Here is a 19,255-nt window from a genome sequence, read left to right as displayed (position 1 = left end):
AATAAACTATGCGACTTTCAGTTTAATGACAGAGATGATATCCTATAGGTAGATTTGTTTTTCTGCTGGGATGGAATGCTTCAGGTTAATTAAACTTTCAGCAGCGTGTAGGGCTTTGCCTATTCCTTACCTCACCAACATTTTGGGGTCAATATTACAAAGCATTAGTGAACCTCATTACAGCTTAAACTTCCCATTCTTCTCAAGCATCATGTAAATGTAAAGTTTTCTTTCAATTAATCCATTTTTTTTCTGTACTTCAGGTGAAAGATGAGAAGACATCGGCGATTCCATGAGAAAGTAGTGCTGGGTGTTCTGATTACTCTGGGATTGTTCTTCATGTTCTGGGATAATGACCAATGTCGAGAGACTGATGTTGTTGCAGAAACTGTTCATCGCAATGACCTGCCCAAGGTTGTTACCGGTGATGCAACTGAATCAGTGCTCAAGCCAAAGTGCCACGCGAACACGACATTCTTGCACCTGTCCTCATTTCATCAAGAGAAAGAGCACACAAAAAACTTCTTGATGTATAAACACTGTCGAGAATTTGACATGATTCAAAATGTTCCAGACAAATGCGGTGGTCAAGAAGGATCTCAGAATGTCTTCCTGCTCCTGGTGATCAAATCTCACCCTTTCAACCAGGATCGGTGGGAAATGATAAGGAAGACTTGGGGCAAGGAACGCGAATTCAATGGGGTCCTAATTAAGAGAGTCTTTATCTCGGGTGTCTCTCCTGACCAAAATGAAAGTAGGAAATTGAATCAGCTGTTAGCCATGGAAAACAGAGAACACAGAGATATACTACAATGGGATTTCTTGGATACCTTTTTCAACCTCACCCTCAAACAATACAAGTTGCTGCAGTGGGTCAGTGAATTTTGCCCTAGTGCTAAATTCATCTTTAGTGCAGATGATGATGTCTTTGCCAACACCGATAACATGGTTGACTACTTGCTAGGCATGAAGGTTCACCAACACCTGTTTGTGGGCCGTCTCATTTATGGGTTTGGGCCCAAACGCCAGAAGTCGAGTAAGTATTATGTACCAGAAATAGTGACCACCAGCAAGTTGTACCCACCATACATTAGTGGAGCGGGCATACTCATGTCTGTGTATGCAGCTCACATCATTTTTTACATAGCCCAAGACCTTGAACTGTACCCCACTGGTGATGTATTTTTTGGGATGTGTCTGGCCAAGGCTGGACTAGCCCCACACTCCCATAGCGGATTTAGGACAGCTGGAGTTAGTGTTCCTTTAACCCAAGATGAATCTTTCAATCCTTGCTATTACCGTGAGTTGCTGCTAGTGCACCGTATCCGGACTTTTGAAATGCTATTGTTGTGGGATGCAGTGCATGTTGCTAATCTGAAGTGTGTTCATGCTCCCCAGACGTCTGCATCCACGGAAAGGACCACATGAGTCATGGGAGAATGTAGCAACTGTTGGAATGGAATGCAGTTTGTAAACATGTGTTTGTTAATCAGTTGTTTATGCAATGTAAGAAAGTTAATTCCTAAATTATATTGGAGGATTCATTAATTCATAGGGTTGGCGCCTTTCCACATTCTACAAATGTTTGAAAAGCTATTAGGTGTCATCACTCAGCCTAATTCTGACTGCACACATAATGACATTGCAATATAGACAGGAGCATCACAATTTAAGTCAATTGTAAAGTTATTCCAAGTGAACAGTCCTTGTTGCATTGCGTGCAGATAGGTACAGCATGTTAACTTGGTGCATTTGTATAATAACACTCCAATAAAATTTTTAGCAACAGTTATATGTGTTTTTTTTCTTGCCGTTTCTTACATGACCCTTGCAAAATGTGAAAGAGACAAATGAATTTCTTGGACTGGAACTGTGAGAACAACAAAGAATCTAGATCTAAAATTGTCTCAAGGTTGGAGGAATAGAGAAACTTAAGGTCATCACTTCTGTACTCAAATGTCAGCCTGCATTGTGTCTGTGTAACTGCATATCAAATAAAAGCACACACGCAGGAGATGGCTTTAACTGGAGTATTCACATTGCAGAGAGTGAAAGAGATCAATGAACATGTGGGGCCAACAGATCAATATGATGGGGATGACCTACTAGGAATGAGTTGTAGTGGTCCTGCCTCTGGCACAGAGGTTGAACCCTCAACTAGAAAGGGAACGAGGGAAGAGAAGAGAGGGATAGTTTTAGGGGACTCTATAGTTAGGGGGGCAGATAGGAGATTTTGTGGGGCAGATCGGGAGTCTCGGATGGTATGTTGCCTCCCTGGTGCCAGGGTCCGGGACATCTCAGATCGGGTGCAGGCTATTCTTGAGATTTAGGGCATGACCCCAGATGTAGTGGTCCATGTAGGGACCAATGATGTAGGTAAGGTGAGTGAGGGGGTCCTGCTTAGAGAGTTCAGGGAGTTAGGAGTGAAGTTGAAAGGCAGGACCTCCAGGGTGACAATCTCGGGATTGCTACCTGTGCCACGTGCGAGTGAGGCGAGGAATAGAATGATTATGCACATTAATACCAGGCTGAGAGCATGGTGCAGGAAGGAAGGGTTCAGGTTTTTGGATAATTGGTCTTTGTTCCAGGGACATTGGGATCTGTTTCGAAGGGATGGTCTACATCTGAACCGGATGGGTACTAACATTCTTGTAGGAGTATTTGCCAGTGCTGCTCGGGGGGGGGGGGGGGGTTAAACTAGATGGGCAGGGGGCAGGGATCCAGATCCAGAGGGTTGGTCAGAAGGTGCATGGGGTTAAATGTGTACAAGGTTTGGGTGATCTTGAGAAGGTCATCAAAATTCAGGGTGCAATTTGCCCGATGGAAGTTCAAGGAGCTGGGTTAGGTACAGTAGACAGTGTTTTAAGCAAAGAGAGGAGGAATGGGCTAAGAATTCTATACTTGAATGCACGTAGTGTCAGAAATAATACAGATGAGCTTGAAGCTCAGATGAAAATGGGGAACTAGGATATTGTTGGGATAACGGAGTCATGGCTGCAAGGGGATCATTCCTGGGAATTGAGTGTACCAGGGCATACGTGCTATCGTAGAGACAGAGATATGGGAAGAGGGGGTGGGGTGGCCCTGTTGGTGAGGAATGAGATTCAGTCCTGAGCAAGAGGTGACTTGGGAACAGGGGAAGTAGAGTCTGTGTGGATTGAGCAGAGGAACAGAAAGGGTAAAAAGACCCTAATGGGTGTTGTGTACAGGCCCCCAAACAGTAGCGTGGATGTTGGGTACAAGTTGATTAGGGCGTTAACATTGGCATGTGCTAAAGGTAATGCAGTCGTTATGGGAGATTTCAACATGCAGGTGAACTAGGAGAATCGGGTAGGTGCTGAACCCCAGGATAGGGAGTTTGTGGAATGTCTAAGGGATGTATTTTTGGAACAGCTTGTGCTTGAGCCAACCAGGAACGAGGCTATTTTGGACTTGGTGATGTGTAATGTACAGGAATTGATAAGTGATCTTGAAGTAAAGGAGCCATTAGGAAATAGTGATCATAACATGATACGTTTTTATCTACAATTTGAGAGGGGTAAGGGCAGATCAGAGGTGTCAGTGTTGCAATTAAATAAAGGAGACTACGGAGCCATGAGGGAAGAGCTGGCCAAAGTTAAATGGGCGGATGCCCTGGCAGGAAAGACAGTGGATCAGCAGTGGCAGATATTCTTGGGGTTAATACAAAAGATGCAAAAGCAGTTCATTCCAATGAGAAGGAAGGATTCAAAGAGGGGGAAGGGGCCACAGTGGTTGACAAAGAAAGTCAGAGATTGTATAGCATTAAAGAAAAACAAGTATGACAGGGCTAAGATGAATGGGAATACAGATGATTGGGAAAGTTTTAAGGAACAGCAGATCTTAACTAAAAAAGCAATACAGAGAGAAAAAATCAGGTATGAACTCAGTCTAGCCAGGAATATAAAGGGGGATAGCAAAAGCTTTTTTAGCTATGTGAAGAGAAAGAAGATTGTTAAGAACAATGTTGGCCACTTGAAGAATGAATTGGGAGAAATTGTTATGGGAAACAGGGAAATGGCGACAGAATTTAACGTGTACTTTAGATCTGTCTTCACCAGGGAGGACACAACCAATCTCCCAGATGTATGGATGGGCCAGGGTCATAGGATATCAGAGGAATTGAGACAGATTGACATTAGGAAAGAAACTGTGATGAGTAGACTGGTAGGACTGAAGGCTAATAAATCCCCGGGTCCAGATGGTCTGCATCCGAGGGTTCTAAAAAAGGTGGCTCAGGAAATTGCGGATGCATTGGTAATCATTTTCCAATGTTCCTTAGGTTCAGGATCAGTTCTTGAAGATTGGAGAGTGGCTAATGTTATCCCACTTTTCAAGAAGGGAGGGAAGGAGAAAACGGAGAACTATCGCCCTGTTAGCCTAACGTCAGTCGTGGGGAAGTTTCTTGAGTCCATTATTAAGGACGAAATAGTGGCACATCTTGATGGCAGAAATAGGATTAGGCCGAGCCAGCATGGATTTACCAAGGGCAAATCATGCTTGACTAATCTGTTGGAGTTTTTTGAGGGTGTAGCAAGGATGTTAGATGAGGGTAAGCCAGTGGATATTGTGTACCTAGATTTTCAGAAGGCATTCGATCAGGTGCCATATAGGAGATTGGTGAGTAAAATCAGAGCTCATGGCATTGGGGGCAGGGTTTCAACATGGATAGAAAACTGGTTGACAGATGGAAAGCAAAGGGTAGAAGTGAATGGGTGTTTCTCGGACAGGTTGGAGGTGACTAGTGGGGTACCACAAGGCTCTGAATTGGGACCACAGCTCTTTACGATTTATGTCAATGATTTAGATGAGGGCATTGAAAACTATATCAGCAAGTTTGCTGACGACACTAAACTGGGTGGCAGCGTGACATGCGAAGAGGGCTTTAGGAGAATACAGGGAGACTTGGATAGGCTGGGTGAGTGGGCAGATACTTGGCAGATGTCATTCAATGTGAATAAATGTGAAGTTATCCACGTAGGAAGCAGGAACAAGAGGGCAGAGTATTGTCTGAACGCTGTAGAGTTAGGTAAGGGAGAAATGCAAATAGAACTAGGAGTCCTAGTTCACCAGTCAATGAAGGTGAATGATCAAGTGCAACAGGCAATGAAGAGGGCAAATGGAATGTTGGCCTTTGTTACAAGGGGAATTGAGTACTAGAGCAAGGATGTCCTTTTGCATTTGTACAGGGCCCTGGTGAGACCACACCTGGAATATTGTGTACAATTTTGGTCTCCAGGTTTAAGGAAGGACATACTGGCAATTGAGGAAGTGCAGCGTAGATTCACTAGGTTGATTCCTGGGATGGCAGGGCTGTCTTACGCAGAGAGATTGGAGAGATTGGGCTTGTACACGCTGGAATTGAGGAGATTGAGAGGGGATCTGATTGAAACGTTTAAGATAATTAAAGGATTTGATAGGATTGAGGCAGGAATTATGTTCCAGATGTTGGGAGAGTCCAGTACCAGAGGGCATGGATTGAGAATAAGAGGTCAGTTATTTAAAACAGAGTTGAGGAAGAGCTTCTTCTCCCAGAGAGTTGTGGAGGTGTGGAATGCACTGCCTCGGAAGACGGTGGAGGCCAATTCTCTGGATACTTACAAGAAGGAGCTAGATAGATATCTGATGGATAGAGGAATCAAGGGATATGGGGACAAGGCAGTGACTGGGTATTGATAGTGAATGATCAGCCATGATCTCAAAATGGCGGTGCAGACTCGAGGGGCCGAATGGTCTACTTCTGCACCTATTGTCTATTGTCTATAATTGTCCTCTCTACCAGGATAGACGGGACTTCTGTGAGGAGGATGGGTGAAGTCTATACTGAAGGGGACACAATAGACTCACAGGAATGTTTGCCGGAGCTATGCTGTGGGCAGCTTAGCCTGTGGCATGTCCGAGGTACAGGAGGAACCAGAGCGACAAGTCAGCATCAAGTCGCATCGGGCAGAACGTGAATGAATGCCAAAAGGAAGTCGCAGTGGTGGCACGTCTGTGAGCCCGGTCACACCGAGGGACAGAAGTGAGTTTATTTCAGTGCAGGGTGTATAACAGTTAAAACAGACGTACATAGACACAGGATTATTACATGAAGCAGTGATGCGATAAAAACAGAGAACCGGTATGAAGTAGGACAGGGTCAGCGGCTGAACATTTTAGCATACAGATAATTCAGACAGTCTAGTGGGAGGATATACTTAGAACTAGGATCAGTACGTGCCAGAGTGATACATGCATGGCATGTAGCTAAACATTCCATCACTTAAATTCTCAGACAGCCTAGGGTGTTGAGAAATGGATTGGGGAGCTGCCCGCTGTCCAGGCAGAAAGTCAGAGGGGCATTGTCATCCCAGAGGTACAACCAATAAGCCTATGTGCGTGGAGTTCAAGAATAAGAAAGGTAAATTCGCTGTTATAAGATTATATTAGTGGCCACACCCAGAAAAGTCTGTAAGAAAGAGCAACCGATATGGCAGCAGTTTATTGGCTGTTGCATGAACAATAGAATAAACGTAGTGGGTGAATTATCACCACTACAGATTCGGAGATTCAGGATCTTAGCATGATGAGAAATATTGCATTTAGTTACACAAATAAGAGGAGCCATATGTAAGTTTTAGAAAGTTGAAATTGGACAGGATTTGGAGGAACATAGATGAATATAGAAACAAGTCACACTGTGAATCAGGAGAGTGAACAGTGAAAAGGAAATATCCTCAGTGAGAAGAATTAATGAGAGTCCCAACGCATTGAATGCATGCACTGAAAACATCGGCATACTGGGGACAGCACAGGGCCACTTGAACAAAGAACGGAGTTTATGACTGGAGCCCGAGTTAACAAGCGAGGTCCAAAATTAACTCGTTGCATTCGTTGGTGTTCAATAAGGAAAATGACATGGAGGAAAACGAGATCGGGAAAGGGCCATGGTGATATTCTCGGACATGCTTATTCTAAGGAACAGGTAGTGTTGAACTTTAAGGTGTGGAAATCCTTGAGGGCTTCATTCCATTGACACAGGCCACATACCGGCAAATCTGCAGTTTAAATTGCCATCGTAATATGCACACAGAGGGAGCAGAGGGTACTGTTCCCCTGCTGTGCTGTTCATTGTTTATTGGTCAGAGATTTGTGGCACATTGTGCAAAGGATCAAGGAGCATGTTCCGTTATTGTTATTTCTACAATAACTGTTGTTCTCAGTCAGACAGCTCAAAGATGAACTGGACAGGCCGTTTCGAAGAAATAACCTGCCGAGCTGTGTGAAGAGAGTGGGAAACGGGGAATGATAGCAAACTTTTTCTCTAGTCTCCAGGAGACTGCTAATCTACCTGCGCCTACAAGACCAATTTGTGTAAAAAGAACAGACTTCTGTAAAGACACTTACATTGTATTTCAAGCACTCAGAACTGCCAGAGCACAGCACTGACCATTGAAGTCACAGACAGGTACAAGACTCTAATACAAGAAATGTAATTCATCAAAACGATATACTGATAACCCAGATCTGAACAATCTGTGTTTTGCGCTGTAACTCTGACTAACAAACATCAGTAGACTGATATTGTAGTGGCACAAGCAATTACAACACGACGCATCTTACTGCCGACACAACAGCAGGCACGAGACTAAGGACAGACATATCTGTAATAGTCGGCACCACACTGTAAGGAAATAGAACTTTCAAGCAGCTGGCCCAATCTGCAAGGCACACATCTTTAAAACAACGGCACCGTATTGTAAGGATAACGATACTTACAACAACGGCCACCGTAATATGAAGACGGAAATCTTTACTACAACCACCACCATGCCGCAAGGGTACAGACCTTGATGACAGCGAGCACCAGCTCGCACAGATCTTTGCAACAGTTCGCAGAATGTTCCAAGAAGACACTTCTTTACAAAGCTGGACATGCAAAGACCAGCACAGACCCGGAATAAGGTGAATGCCGATTGGATGTTTCAAGTGCTTGGGGTGTCCAGAACTAGAGGGCGCAGCCTCAAAATGGAGTGGCGATCTCTTAAAAAGGACATGAGGAGGATTTGCTTTCAGCCAGAGGGTAGGGAAATTGTGGAAGATTCTGCCACAGACAGCTGTAGAGGCGAAGTCCCTGGGTGTAGTTAAAGCGAAAGCTGACAGTTTCCTGAATAGGCAGGGCATCAAAGTTTATAGAAAAATGACAGGTGATTGGAAGGAGGCAGATTAGGATTCAGCCATGATCTGATGGCTGAGCGAAATCGTTGGGTGAATGGACAAGGCCTACTCCTATCTCTTATGGTCTTATATGATCGATATGGACGGTCAGGGATTCTTATAATTGGTGTATAATAAGAGTCAATACAATTCTTATCAGACACCAATAATTAACTAGCTTTGTATTGGCTGATCACAGACCTTGGAAATTGCTACAATGAGCAGAAATTTAACAATAATGCATACCCCAGTCTGTTCTGTTCTCTATGACAAGTCCACAGAGCTGACTTAACCGAGCTTCAAGAAATGGAGTCAGAGATTTCCAGCACCAGCCATTAACAACCTGACATTGCACCGTGAAGACACCGACCGACACACACATGCACACACAAACACAGACACAAGTGCACCAGACACTTCTAAACTGGAGGAACAGCGACCTGATAAAAAAGCACAGTTCTGGACTTTGTGGACACAGACCAGCGTAGCTTCCGCACTGCACAACATGGAGGAAGATAGGTGGAAATTAAACACAGTAACGAATGGATAGAAATTGCTACAACTCAGCATGATGAAGAAAGGGAATGGGTATCTCTGCTATAAACATGCCTGCATATGTGATCGTACAAGTTCAGTCGGCAGTTGATTACAGGGATAATGGAGTACAATGTCTAGACCTTCATTAGCAGGACACAGACCTATAAATTTCTCAGCACTTTGCAGTGACCACAGAAGCCTGTACACAGCCAAACCCGAAATGCTCTCTTAATCACTATTACAACCCTAGTTTTAAAGGACAGAGAAATGTAAAAGCGTAACACTGGACTGCAGTTCACGGATACTATCAATCACCTCCCTCCCACCGGGAATCTTTCAGGCTGTGACAGAGCATTGATAAAAGAGAACTTTGAGATGCTGTGTGCTTCAAGGTCCAAAGGTGTTGAAATGCCAGCAGGAGAAAGAGGAACTAACCTGAAGGTAGGTTAGGGAGATGACTAAAAGGAACAGGGTAGAGTGTGACTGCAATTCCTCCTGTATTGTCTTGGATTTTCCAAGTGCAGATGCTTAGAGGAGCAAAATTTGCTGGTATCCTGGAGAGACTTTCCAGCACTTACAGCTTCTACGACGTATGTTTTTGAAGAGATAGCACGTCATCTAAAATCTCTGACACACTTATGAAGATGTACAACATAGAATATACTAACTGGTTACATCATGGTCTGCTGTGAAAGCCCTATTGTCATTGAATGGAATATCTAATCGAATGGAGCCAGTCCATCACAGGTAAAGCCTTCCCCACCACTGAGCATATCAAGCAGGAAAGCTGTCAAAGGGAAACGGTGTTTAACATCAAAGATGATGATCATCATCACCCCATCATCCACCTGACGTTCGCTTCCTGAAGGAGTTACAGGAGTCTCAGCTCCCTTAGCACAAACTTCAGGAACAGCAATGACTCCTAAATTATCGGCTGTTGAACCAAAGGTGATAATTTCACTGATCCGAACCATGAACTCACATTCAATGAATCCAAAACTCTTCTTTCATATATTTGATGTCTTTGATATTTTTTTTGAAATTTGCAGCTTGTTCGTCTTCCCTTTGTGCAGTTCTTCCTTGATACAATTATGCTTCTTTATATGTACTGCGTATGCCGGCAAGAAAGTGTATTTCAGGAGAGTAAATGGGGAGACGTATGTACTTGGACAATAAATTTACTTCCAACTTTGAAGTTACGACAGCATGTCTGGTGAGGATAGGTTGAGTAGGATCAGGCCTTTCTCTTTGGAGAGAAGCGTGATGGGAGCTGAATTCAAAGAGAGATACAGGATGCCTACGTCGAGTGGACAGACAGAATCCTTTTCCCAGTGATTCTCAAGGTCGTTGTCGGGCAGTATAGGATCTACCTTTGGTTCTCGTTTAAACACAGGGGAAGTGTGGTATTCGATGTCAAGGATGGTGGCAGAGGCAAATACATCAGTAACATTTAAGGAAGCTTGTATTGTGGCTTATACCTCGCGTTGATGCAATTCATGGGGAGAGGATATTTGATAATGCATCCCCAAATAAGGTTTCAATCTTGTGTGGGGTGGGGGAGCTTTATAAACAGATGTAAACTAATTTTCAGCTACCACCCTGTACTTCTGCATCACCTCCCCCTCCCATCGTCTTTATCTGACTTCTCATCTTTTTTCTCAGTCATGATGAAAGATCTCAGTTCCGAGAAGTGGAATGTTCACTCTTTTCCTGCTGAATTCCTGCAGAGTTTTCTGCCTGTTGCAAGCTAAGTATGATTGTGTTGGTAAGGTTCTGGAGAAAGTGGAGTCCAAGAGCACCTGTGGTTGCGTAAACACACTATAGGAATTAGTTAAAAAAACACATGGCTCAGAATTGAAATTGTTTAATTGAATGGCTAACAGAAGGATACAAGGTCCGAGATCATTGCATGTTCAGAGATATATTGCAAATGCAGTCCAATAGAAAAAAAAAGAACCATAAAGAAATATGCAATACAGTCGACATCGACCAATGGCGATCCTCCGGATAATGTATACATACAGAGGGATTTTCGTGGCAAGATACTAAAACTGATGGCCGGACCTTCCTTCCGAGATGATACTGCTGCAGCCGAAGTTGGGACCCAGCCGGCTTCGATTTCAAACCATCCGCGTAGAAGTCCAGTGTTGATCCAACTACATAGAAGGCTGGGCCCAGGATAGCTTCGGAAGTCGAAATTGGACAATGGGATAAACATGCCAAAATATGCAATGCAAACAGGGAATTATCAGTGCTGAATAATGGTAGGAGAGCTTCAATTATTTTGCTGAGCGAAACTGCAGAAAATGCCAAGGCACTTTCTAGATACATTAAAATGAACAAATGAAGCACCGTGGAGAAGATAAGAAGGTAGGACAACTCAAGGACAGGTGAGGATACTTAGATTTAGGCTTGAAGCCGGAGAAAGTGGGAAACAACATCAAATTAATATTTAACGTCAATATTCATTAAAGAGAAATTAATGGTGGATGGAAAGATCAGGAAAGATAGTTTGATATTCCATGGCATGTTGATAACATGCTGATCGGAGCGTCCGGTCTCGCAAAGAATAGCAAGGCGGATAAATGGCCTGACATTGATGGGATACATCCGAGGTTACTGAGTGAATGTGGCAAGTCAGCAGATTACTGGAGGCTTTATTTAATCACACATGATGTGGCAAAGGACTGGAGATGAGCCAATATTGTTCCCCTTTTTAAAAGAGCTGTCGAGAGAAGCCAGCTAACTGCACGGTTGACACAAAAATTGCTGCAATGTAGTTAGTGAAGATGGTTGCTAAAAGATCTACCGGAAAAGAGACGAACTGGAAATGTTGGCAGAGAAACGAAAGATGAACTCTGGAAAGTCAAATTGCAGAGCTTTTTTTTCAGAATTCGTCTCCCTATTGCAGCAGCTGTGGCAGTAACAAGCACTGCCAGAATATATGGGAGATCAGGGAATCGATATGTGTTCCCGATACCTCTGCAATAGGAAAGTGCATCTGAAGCCACTTCCGACTGACAAAATAAGGGATCTAGATAAGACAAAATAAGGGATCAACTGACCAAAGATTGTCCAGGACGCTGTGAACAGATAATTTGTCAGATGGGTACACCGAAGTTGCAGATTATGCCCACCAGGAGACGAGCCAGAAAGTGCATGGCCCCACCAAGCATCCAACTATTCTCTCAGTAACAAACTTACCTTTACAATCTCTTGAAACTACATTACAACGACTTGCATGCATTTTCTCCGCTGTTAGATGTTTCAATCATGGGAAAGTGATATGCCCATACTACTCCTTTCTATGCCCTTCATTATAATATGAAAATCCACCATATCTCCCCTCACCGTCTGCCGCTGCAGAGAAAGTACCCTACGTTCAGCCAGCTTTCCTTATAGCACATGTACTATAAACTACGCAACAACTCTTCTGCGCCCTATCCAAGGCCTCAACATCCTTTCTATATAGGGGCGAATTAAACTGTAACAAACACTACATGTGTGGCCAAATTAGGGGTTTATTAACGAAACTTAACCTCCTGACATTTGAGCTCAATATCTGGAACAATAAAAGGAAGCCTTCTTAATCACCCTATCAACATGCTTTAAAACACTTCTCATTTGGATGTATCTACCCGTGGCTTCTGAATTGCTTCCAGCTTTTCCAACATTCATATTTCAGTGAGTAGATCCTTGAAGGTGCAGAAACAGGGAGATAAAAAGGCATCTAATGATTTCATGTGTTGTCAGCCGGGCATTGAACAGTAGTCCTACTTACAAGTCCTTTTTAAAACATCAGTTGTGCTGGCTTCAGTGTGTTAAATGTGTACGTATCTTGTGCCACACTGTTCAAAGAGGGAAGCTTCTCTGAAGAGGAGATTATGGGCGCGTCTGCGTTTCTAGTAGATCCTGCATTGGCTTGAGCATTTTTCCGTCTTGAAGAGAGTGTGAATGGCCACAGGTTTTCCAAGCACAAAGTGTGTAACACCAGCATGTTTTGGTTTCAGATAAGTGGAGAAATACTGAAAGGTGACGTAAGGGACATTTCCAACAGATAGTAATGGAGATGTGGAAGGAGTCACTAGAGAAAGTGGTAAGGGGGGGAGGGTTTCAGTTACTGAGTTTGAAAGTCATATAGAGAGAGTTACGGATAGGACTGATTCAGAGGGATATGGGTCAAAGGCAGGCAAATAGGACTGACTCGGGTAAGCATTGGTCAGTTGAAATGAAGGATACTTTTCTGTCCGTTGAAAGCCTGTTATCTAGAGAGAGAGAGATCTGCATAATTAAGGGGACAGAGTTTTAAGTAGAGGAGCGTGAGGGGTAGAGGGGATTTGAAGAATAATTCCCTCTGAAGGTACCGATCTGGAAACACACGGCCTGAGGGGATGGTGCTGCCATGTAATGACCATCTCTGTAAGCACTTGAAGCAGCACCGAGGCAGAGCAGGCGACAGGACAAATGCTGAATTGAAGGAGACAGATTCTGGCACACACATTATGGACCTAGTCGCTCCTTTGCCGCATAAACATCTGACTATGCTGTGGAAACCTGGAACATAGTATTATAGATCAGGCTGCCCTGAAACATTCAGAACAAAGGGAAATCAAATCAGTTCAACAAATGTATTAACTGTAAATTAATGAAACAAATCCCTCCCTTTCACACGAACAAATTGTGAAGCATTGTTGGTACCTTTCGAATTAAAGGCTGCTGGATTGTTCGCTCGGATGGACCAAGAATTGTAGAGCACGGAAAGACGACCATCGGTCCATCAGATTTATGTCATTTGCCTCAGCTGTTATAGAGTCATATAATGCAATTCCTAGTAAACAACAGACCTCCACACACACCGACACACACACACACACACACACACACACACACACCGAAACACATGCGCGCAGACACACAACCACACACACACACACAGACAGACACGCAGAAACACACACACACACACACACACACTCTCACACACACACACACACACACACACACACACACACAGACACGCAGAAACACACACACACACACACTCACACACACACACACACACACACACACAGAGACACGCAGAAACACACACACACACACACACACACACTCACACACACACACAGAGACACGCAGAAACACACACACACACACTCACACACACACACACAGACACGCAGAAACACACACACACACACACACACACACACACACACACACCGAAACACATGCGCGCAGACACACAACCACACACACACCGACACACACACACACACACACACACACACACTCACACACACACACACACACACACACAGACACGCAGAAACACACAACCACACACACACACACACACACACTCACACACACACACAGAGACACGCAGAAACACACACACACACACACACACTCACACACACACACACACACTCACACACACACACACACACACACACACACTCACACACACACACACACACACACACACACACACACACACACACACACACACACACAGAGTAAATACTGTATTTGCCGCTTGTCAATCACTTCCAGCCTTCCTGCATTGATTTATCTTCCAATTCAGAGCACCGTGTTTTTTTATTGTTATTTATCAGGTCTGCACATTCCTTTGAATATTGAAACAACTTACTTTTGACATCTGTCAGATTTGAGATGCTTATAGTAGTCTATTGCATCTGCAATATCACAAAATTCTGGAGGGACTCAGTAAATGTGGCTATTCTATGACAAAGCACAGTCGTTGTGTCTGTGCATATGTTGCAGGCGTGTCCGCATATGCCCGTTTGAATATGTTTGGATGTATATGTGTGTGTGTGTGGCCAGGAAAATATTAAAGGACTGACGGACAATTGGAAATGGGAAACCGCAGGGGCAGAATTTTGGGTCGGTGTCGGTGAACTCTGTTTACAGTAAAAACGTTGTTACAATAAAAACGTGAAATGTAAAAAAGTTGCACCGCGTGCAAAACTCAGCCTTTGTCACTGGAGTTCCGGCATTATTTCCGCCAGATGAGTCACTGCTGAGGTAATGGCAAAGAATGTTGATTATTTGTTTTCAATCGGCCTAATTGTTACATCAGAGACAATTGTGTTGAATTAAAGTGCTTCTTCAGGTAACTATAAATATATAAGTTAGTCAGAGGTATAACCGTGTCTCTGGAGACGGATCCTTTGTATAAATCAGCCCCGTTTTGAATGTATCAGGTCAGAGTGTCTGCCAGAGCTGTGAATTCGGATTAACAGAGGTCACAGATTCTCACTGAAATGGTGTATCCAATCATCTTGCGGATTCGAGAAGTTTACTATCCTTCCATTTCAGTCTTTGGAATTCTCGGTAAGCCGCAGTGTCAGCTGCTCTTGGTGGGAATTGTTAATTCCAGCCTTGTGATTATCCCTGTCGCTGGTTTCCACTCTCGCTGCCCAGTCACCGTGTTCCGCGTATTAGGAATGGAAAGGAAACATTGGGAAAGTGGATTCTGGAATCTAGATCGAAAAGAAACTGCTGCAGAAATTTAACGAAACAGCCAACATCTGTGGAATTCAATAGATTAGGCATTGTTCTTCTAGACGTTTCTGTTCAATAGTGGGATGCTTGGTTCTCTGTGCTTTTGGTCTTGTAGCAGCTGCACTGTATTTGGGTATATTCTGTTTACACAGCCCGCGGAGATGAGAGCATTTGACTGTCTGTGTTTCTATGTGAGCGGTTGTCTGCGGGGAGGTGTCACGATCGAACGACCGGTTGGTAGTAACACTGTAGCCAATGTGAGGAGGTCCACGTTGCTGCATGAAACCCGTGGCTTTTTTGTAAGTAAATGTGAGCACTGTGGCTGAATGTGAAGCTGTGGTGGACAGTACAATGAAGTCGCTGAGTCAATTGACGCAATCGACTCGGTGAAACACGGTTATCAATACTGTGAAATGCATTCTATTATATTCACATCTGACGCATACAGACATCTGACTGCGGCATCGAGCTCTGCATCGCCTTCTTGAGTTAGAGTCAGTGGGAGGCGTCCTGTCTGTCTGTCCGGTAGATTTAGATTGCGCTGTACCTGTTGGAATCAGTCAATATTCACCTTACCTGCTTTTCCACATATTTTGATTTGCCTGGATGAATGTTTCTAGCATTTCCTGCCTCTGTTCCGTTCTTCGGTGCTCTGTCGCTGACAAGGAACACCATGGAAGCCGATGATTGTCTAATGGAAGAATCCCTCCATTAGTGTCCGAATTTATTCACTCAGTTGACACGAGACCGGGAAGGCGCCGGTAGAAAATATTCCACCCACTATAGACTGTGAGGGGGTAGTTACCCAGTTTTAGCTTTCAACTGACTGCACATTACGATCATCAGTAAGGAATCTGAATTCAGCTCACATTGACTTTATTTTACTGCGTGAACTCCTTCTCTGTCTACGCTGTCACTACAATCTGTCTCCACCCTTCTACCGCTAAATGCAGCAATAAAGTGCAAATATTACAGGATTAAACAGAATCATTAATTTCTACTCAGTATTTTTCAACTTGCTGTTCCTGTCTCTCTTCCAGCGAACTCGGTGGCGATTGTGATTCTGTTCCGCGGAAAGTGCGTTCTCTCCAAATGTGTCACTCACTATCTGATGGGAATGGCCGCGGCCGATCTCCTGGTCGTTATCTCTGATCCGCTACTGAGGTGGACTGCTGAGATTTATTTTCCCCGATCATTCCTGCTCCTCACCCGTCTGTGCAGACTCGGCAGATGGCTAATTTTTGCGAGCACTGCAGCCTCAGTCTGGCTGACTGTCGCTTTCACCGTCGACCGATTTGTGGCTATTTGCCGTGAGAAGCTGAAAACAAAATATTGCACCGAAAGAACGGCGGCTGTGGTTATCGGGACAGTGAGTCTGCTGGCCTGTCTGGAATGTGTTCCCTGGAGCTTTGTGTACGAACCTTTGGTAATGATTGATGGTGTTCCCTGGTATTGTGCTGTTACATCGAGCTACATAAACTCTCCCTCATGGGCGGCATTTACGATGTTTCACCGCATTTCAACCCCTTGTATCTCAGTCTTTCTGATTTTCCTGTTCAATATTCAGACTGTCAGGCGGATTCTAGCGACCAGTCGAGCCCGCAGGGGGCTCCGGGGGCAAAAGAGTGAAGAGAATGACAAGGACCGGGAGATGGAGAATCGACACAGATCCATAGTTTTGCTCTTCAGCATAACCGGTAGCTTCATATTGTTGTGGATAACACAGGTGGTATTTTATATCTATCAGCGGATTTCAATGAATTTCGTTTATTCTGTCACAGATCCACGTTACATCACAGAAGATACAGCAGGAATGCTACAGGTCCTCAGTTCCTGCACCAACACGTGCATTTACGCCCTGACGCAGAGCAAATTCCGAGTGGAACTCAAAAATGTGGTGACATACCCTATGAATCGGATTTTGAATCTATTGAAACGGGAAAAATAACTGTTTTAAAGGGTTACAATTCGGCTACCTCTGTGCTCCCCATCCTGTACGCCCACTTATGCGTTAATGTACGAAATGTGATGAACAGAGTTACGAAATAAACAGGAGAAAACCTGCAGAAGTTCGAGCTACAATATAACGCACAAATACATCAGATTCCTATTGAAGTTTCTGGAGCCGAAACATTGTTCCTGGGATGATGCCTATCCTGCTGAATTCCTCCAGTACTTCTTTTGCATTGCCTGAAAAAAGTACACTGCAGCTGTTTTCAGCTGATCTCGATGGGATCATTCGCCTCAGAATCACAGGGAAATCCCCGTTGCACCTGATATGCCACCGCGATTAATTTAAAGGTCGAGGCGAAACAGCTTGATAGACCTTCCTGATCTTGGAGAATGTTTTTGTCTGCATCAATCACACCTGCTCCAGCATTAGCCATATTTTCTTTGATGCTCTTTTTCTTCCTTTTCTCTACCTGTAGACTATAGTTCTCCTTCTGACTGTCACCTTGACTCGCAATAGCAAAAAAAAAAACAATTCTTTTACAAATGTCGACAATGGGGGGGGGGGGAGAGAGAGAGAGAGAGAGAGAGAGAGAGAGAGAGAGAGAGGGAGGGAGAGACAGACAGACAGACAGACAGACAGACAGACAGAGAGAGAGAGACAGACAGAGAGAGACAGACAGACAGAGAGAGACAGACAGAGAGAGAGAGAGAGAGACAGAGAGACAGAGACAAGAACGATGGAATTAACTGTCGGCTACTGGGCTCCTTACGGCACAATGTTAATCAGATCACTGAATGGTCCATTGGTATTCTTTGTATACTATCTTTCTGTGGTTTCAAAAGTTGCTGATTAGTATTTCTTATGTCATTTAGACACAGTAGGCATAGTAATAATCTTCAACACGTTCACAGTGTCTCACTTATTTGCGAATACCTGATGCTGTTGAATCAAAACGGAGCAAGGGGAAATAAAAATATCTCCCTTACAACCCTTACCCGTACCCGTACCCGTATCCCTTCAAGGTGGCCACGCCGCAGTCACACTGGCGTTATCACTGGATTGCAGCTGATACTGTTCCGCTGGGTGTAAAGACTCGGTTTCAATCCAAGCTGCCCTTCCCGGATTCTGATTCATGACAGAATGGGCTTTAATCCAGCGGCATCAGCGTCTTTCTACGAAATGATTTTGTATTCATTGGCAAACAAAGGTGAAAGCTGTAAAGTTGTACAATTTATCCTCCAAAGAGGCTCGCCCCAAGAAAACAAAGAACCGCGAGAGAGAGATAGAGAGAGAGAGAGAGAGAGAGAGAGAGAGAGAGAGAGAGAGAGAGAGAGAGAGAGAGAGAGAGAGAGAGAGAGAGAGAGAGAGAGAGAGAGAGAGAGAGAGAGAGAGAGAGAGAGAGAGAGAGAGAGAGAGAGAGAGAGAGAGTGAGTGAGAGAAGTTTGTGAACCCACGGACAAACCCAAGGCAACAAAATGGGATCATATGTGATGGAATCCTGGTCCATAGCAAGGGGATAATCGATCCTGGACAAAGAAGAAGCGAATGATCGATTAAAAGAACATCAACAATACCAAATAAGGCAGTCAAAAGGGTTTGGTTTAAGTTTTACTTTAAAAAGTATAGTAAAAGTTTGAAATACTTCCCTTCAGTATTTTTCAAGACTCGGACATATCCACAACGTATGAATTAATGAAGCCTCACCATTGCTACAACTGTCACAATCGGGAGATATACCAGTATAAAAACGAGACAGCTTATCTTTAGTCATGTGGACCCAAAGGGCCACTTTAAATTGCAGGTGGAAGTGATGGACACATAGCGATGAGGTGTTAACCAATTTAAAGATTTCGTTCCAAATCTTCTCAGAAATTTAAGTCTGTAAATATCGAAAAAAGTGAGTTTTTGGTAAGCTGACGTCCTCGAACGAAAAGAGAATTTTTCCATCAAATAAATCCAGAAAGCATTTAATACCCAGTCTATCCCAAACTTTAAAAAATTACATCAATCATAGAAGGTTTA

The 19,255-nt window shown here is 43.9% G+C and overlaps 1 protein-coding gene across 1 annotated transcript; it reads left to right on the top strand.

Moving 5' to 3' along the window:
- The first annotated feature begins 270 nt into the window (after positions 1 to 270).
- On the top strand, positions 271 to 1,428 carry LOC132390052 (N-acetyllactosaminide beta-1,3-N-acetylglucosaminyltransferase 3-like). Its single transcript, XM_059962641.1, has one exon. It carries the CDS (start codon positions 271 to 273, stop codon positions 1,426 to 1,428), a length of 1,158 nt encoding a protein of 385 aa, XP_059818624.1.
- The last annotated feature ends 17,827 nt before the right edge of the window (positions 1,429 to 19,255 follow it).

This window comes from Hypanus sabinus, unplaced genomic scaffold, assembly GCF_030144855.1.
Source record: "Hypanus sabinus isolate sHypSab1 unplaced genomic scaffold, sHypSab1.hap1 scaffold_753, whole genome shotgun sequence".
Lineage (NCBI taxonomy): Eukaryota > Metazoa > Chordata > Chondrichthyes > Myliobatiformes > Dasyatidae > Hypanus > Hypanus sabinus.
Note: the sequence above shows the minus strand (reverse complement) of the source record. Positions and strands in the feature narration are given on the sequence as shown.

Excerpts from the sequence above, each read along its gene's own strand:
- LOC132390052 (XM_059962641.1), top strand. The coding sequence starts at position 271 with ATGAGAAGACATCGGCGATTCCATGAGAAAGTAGTGCTGGGTGTTCTG.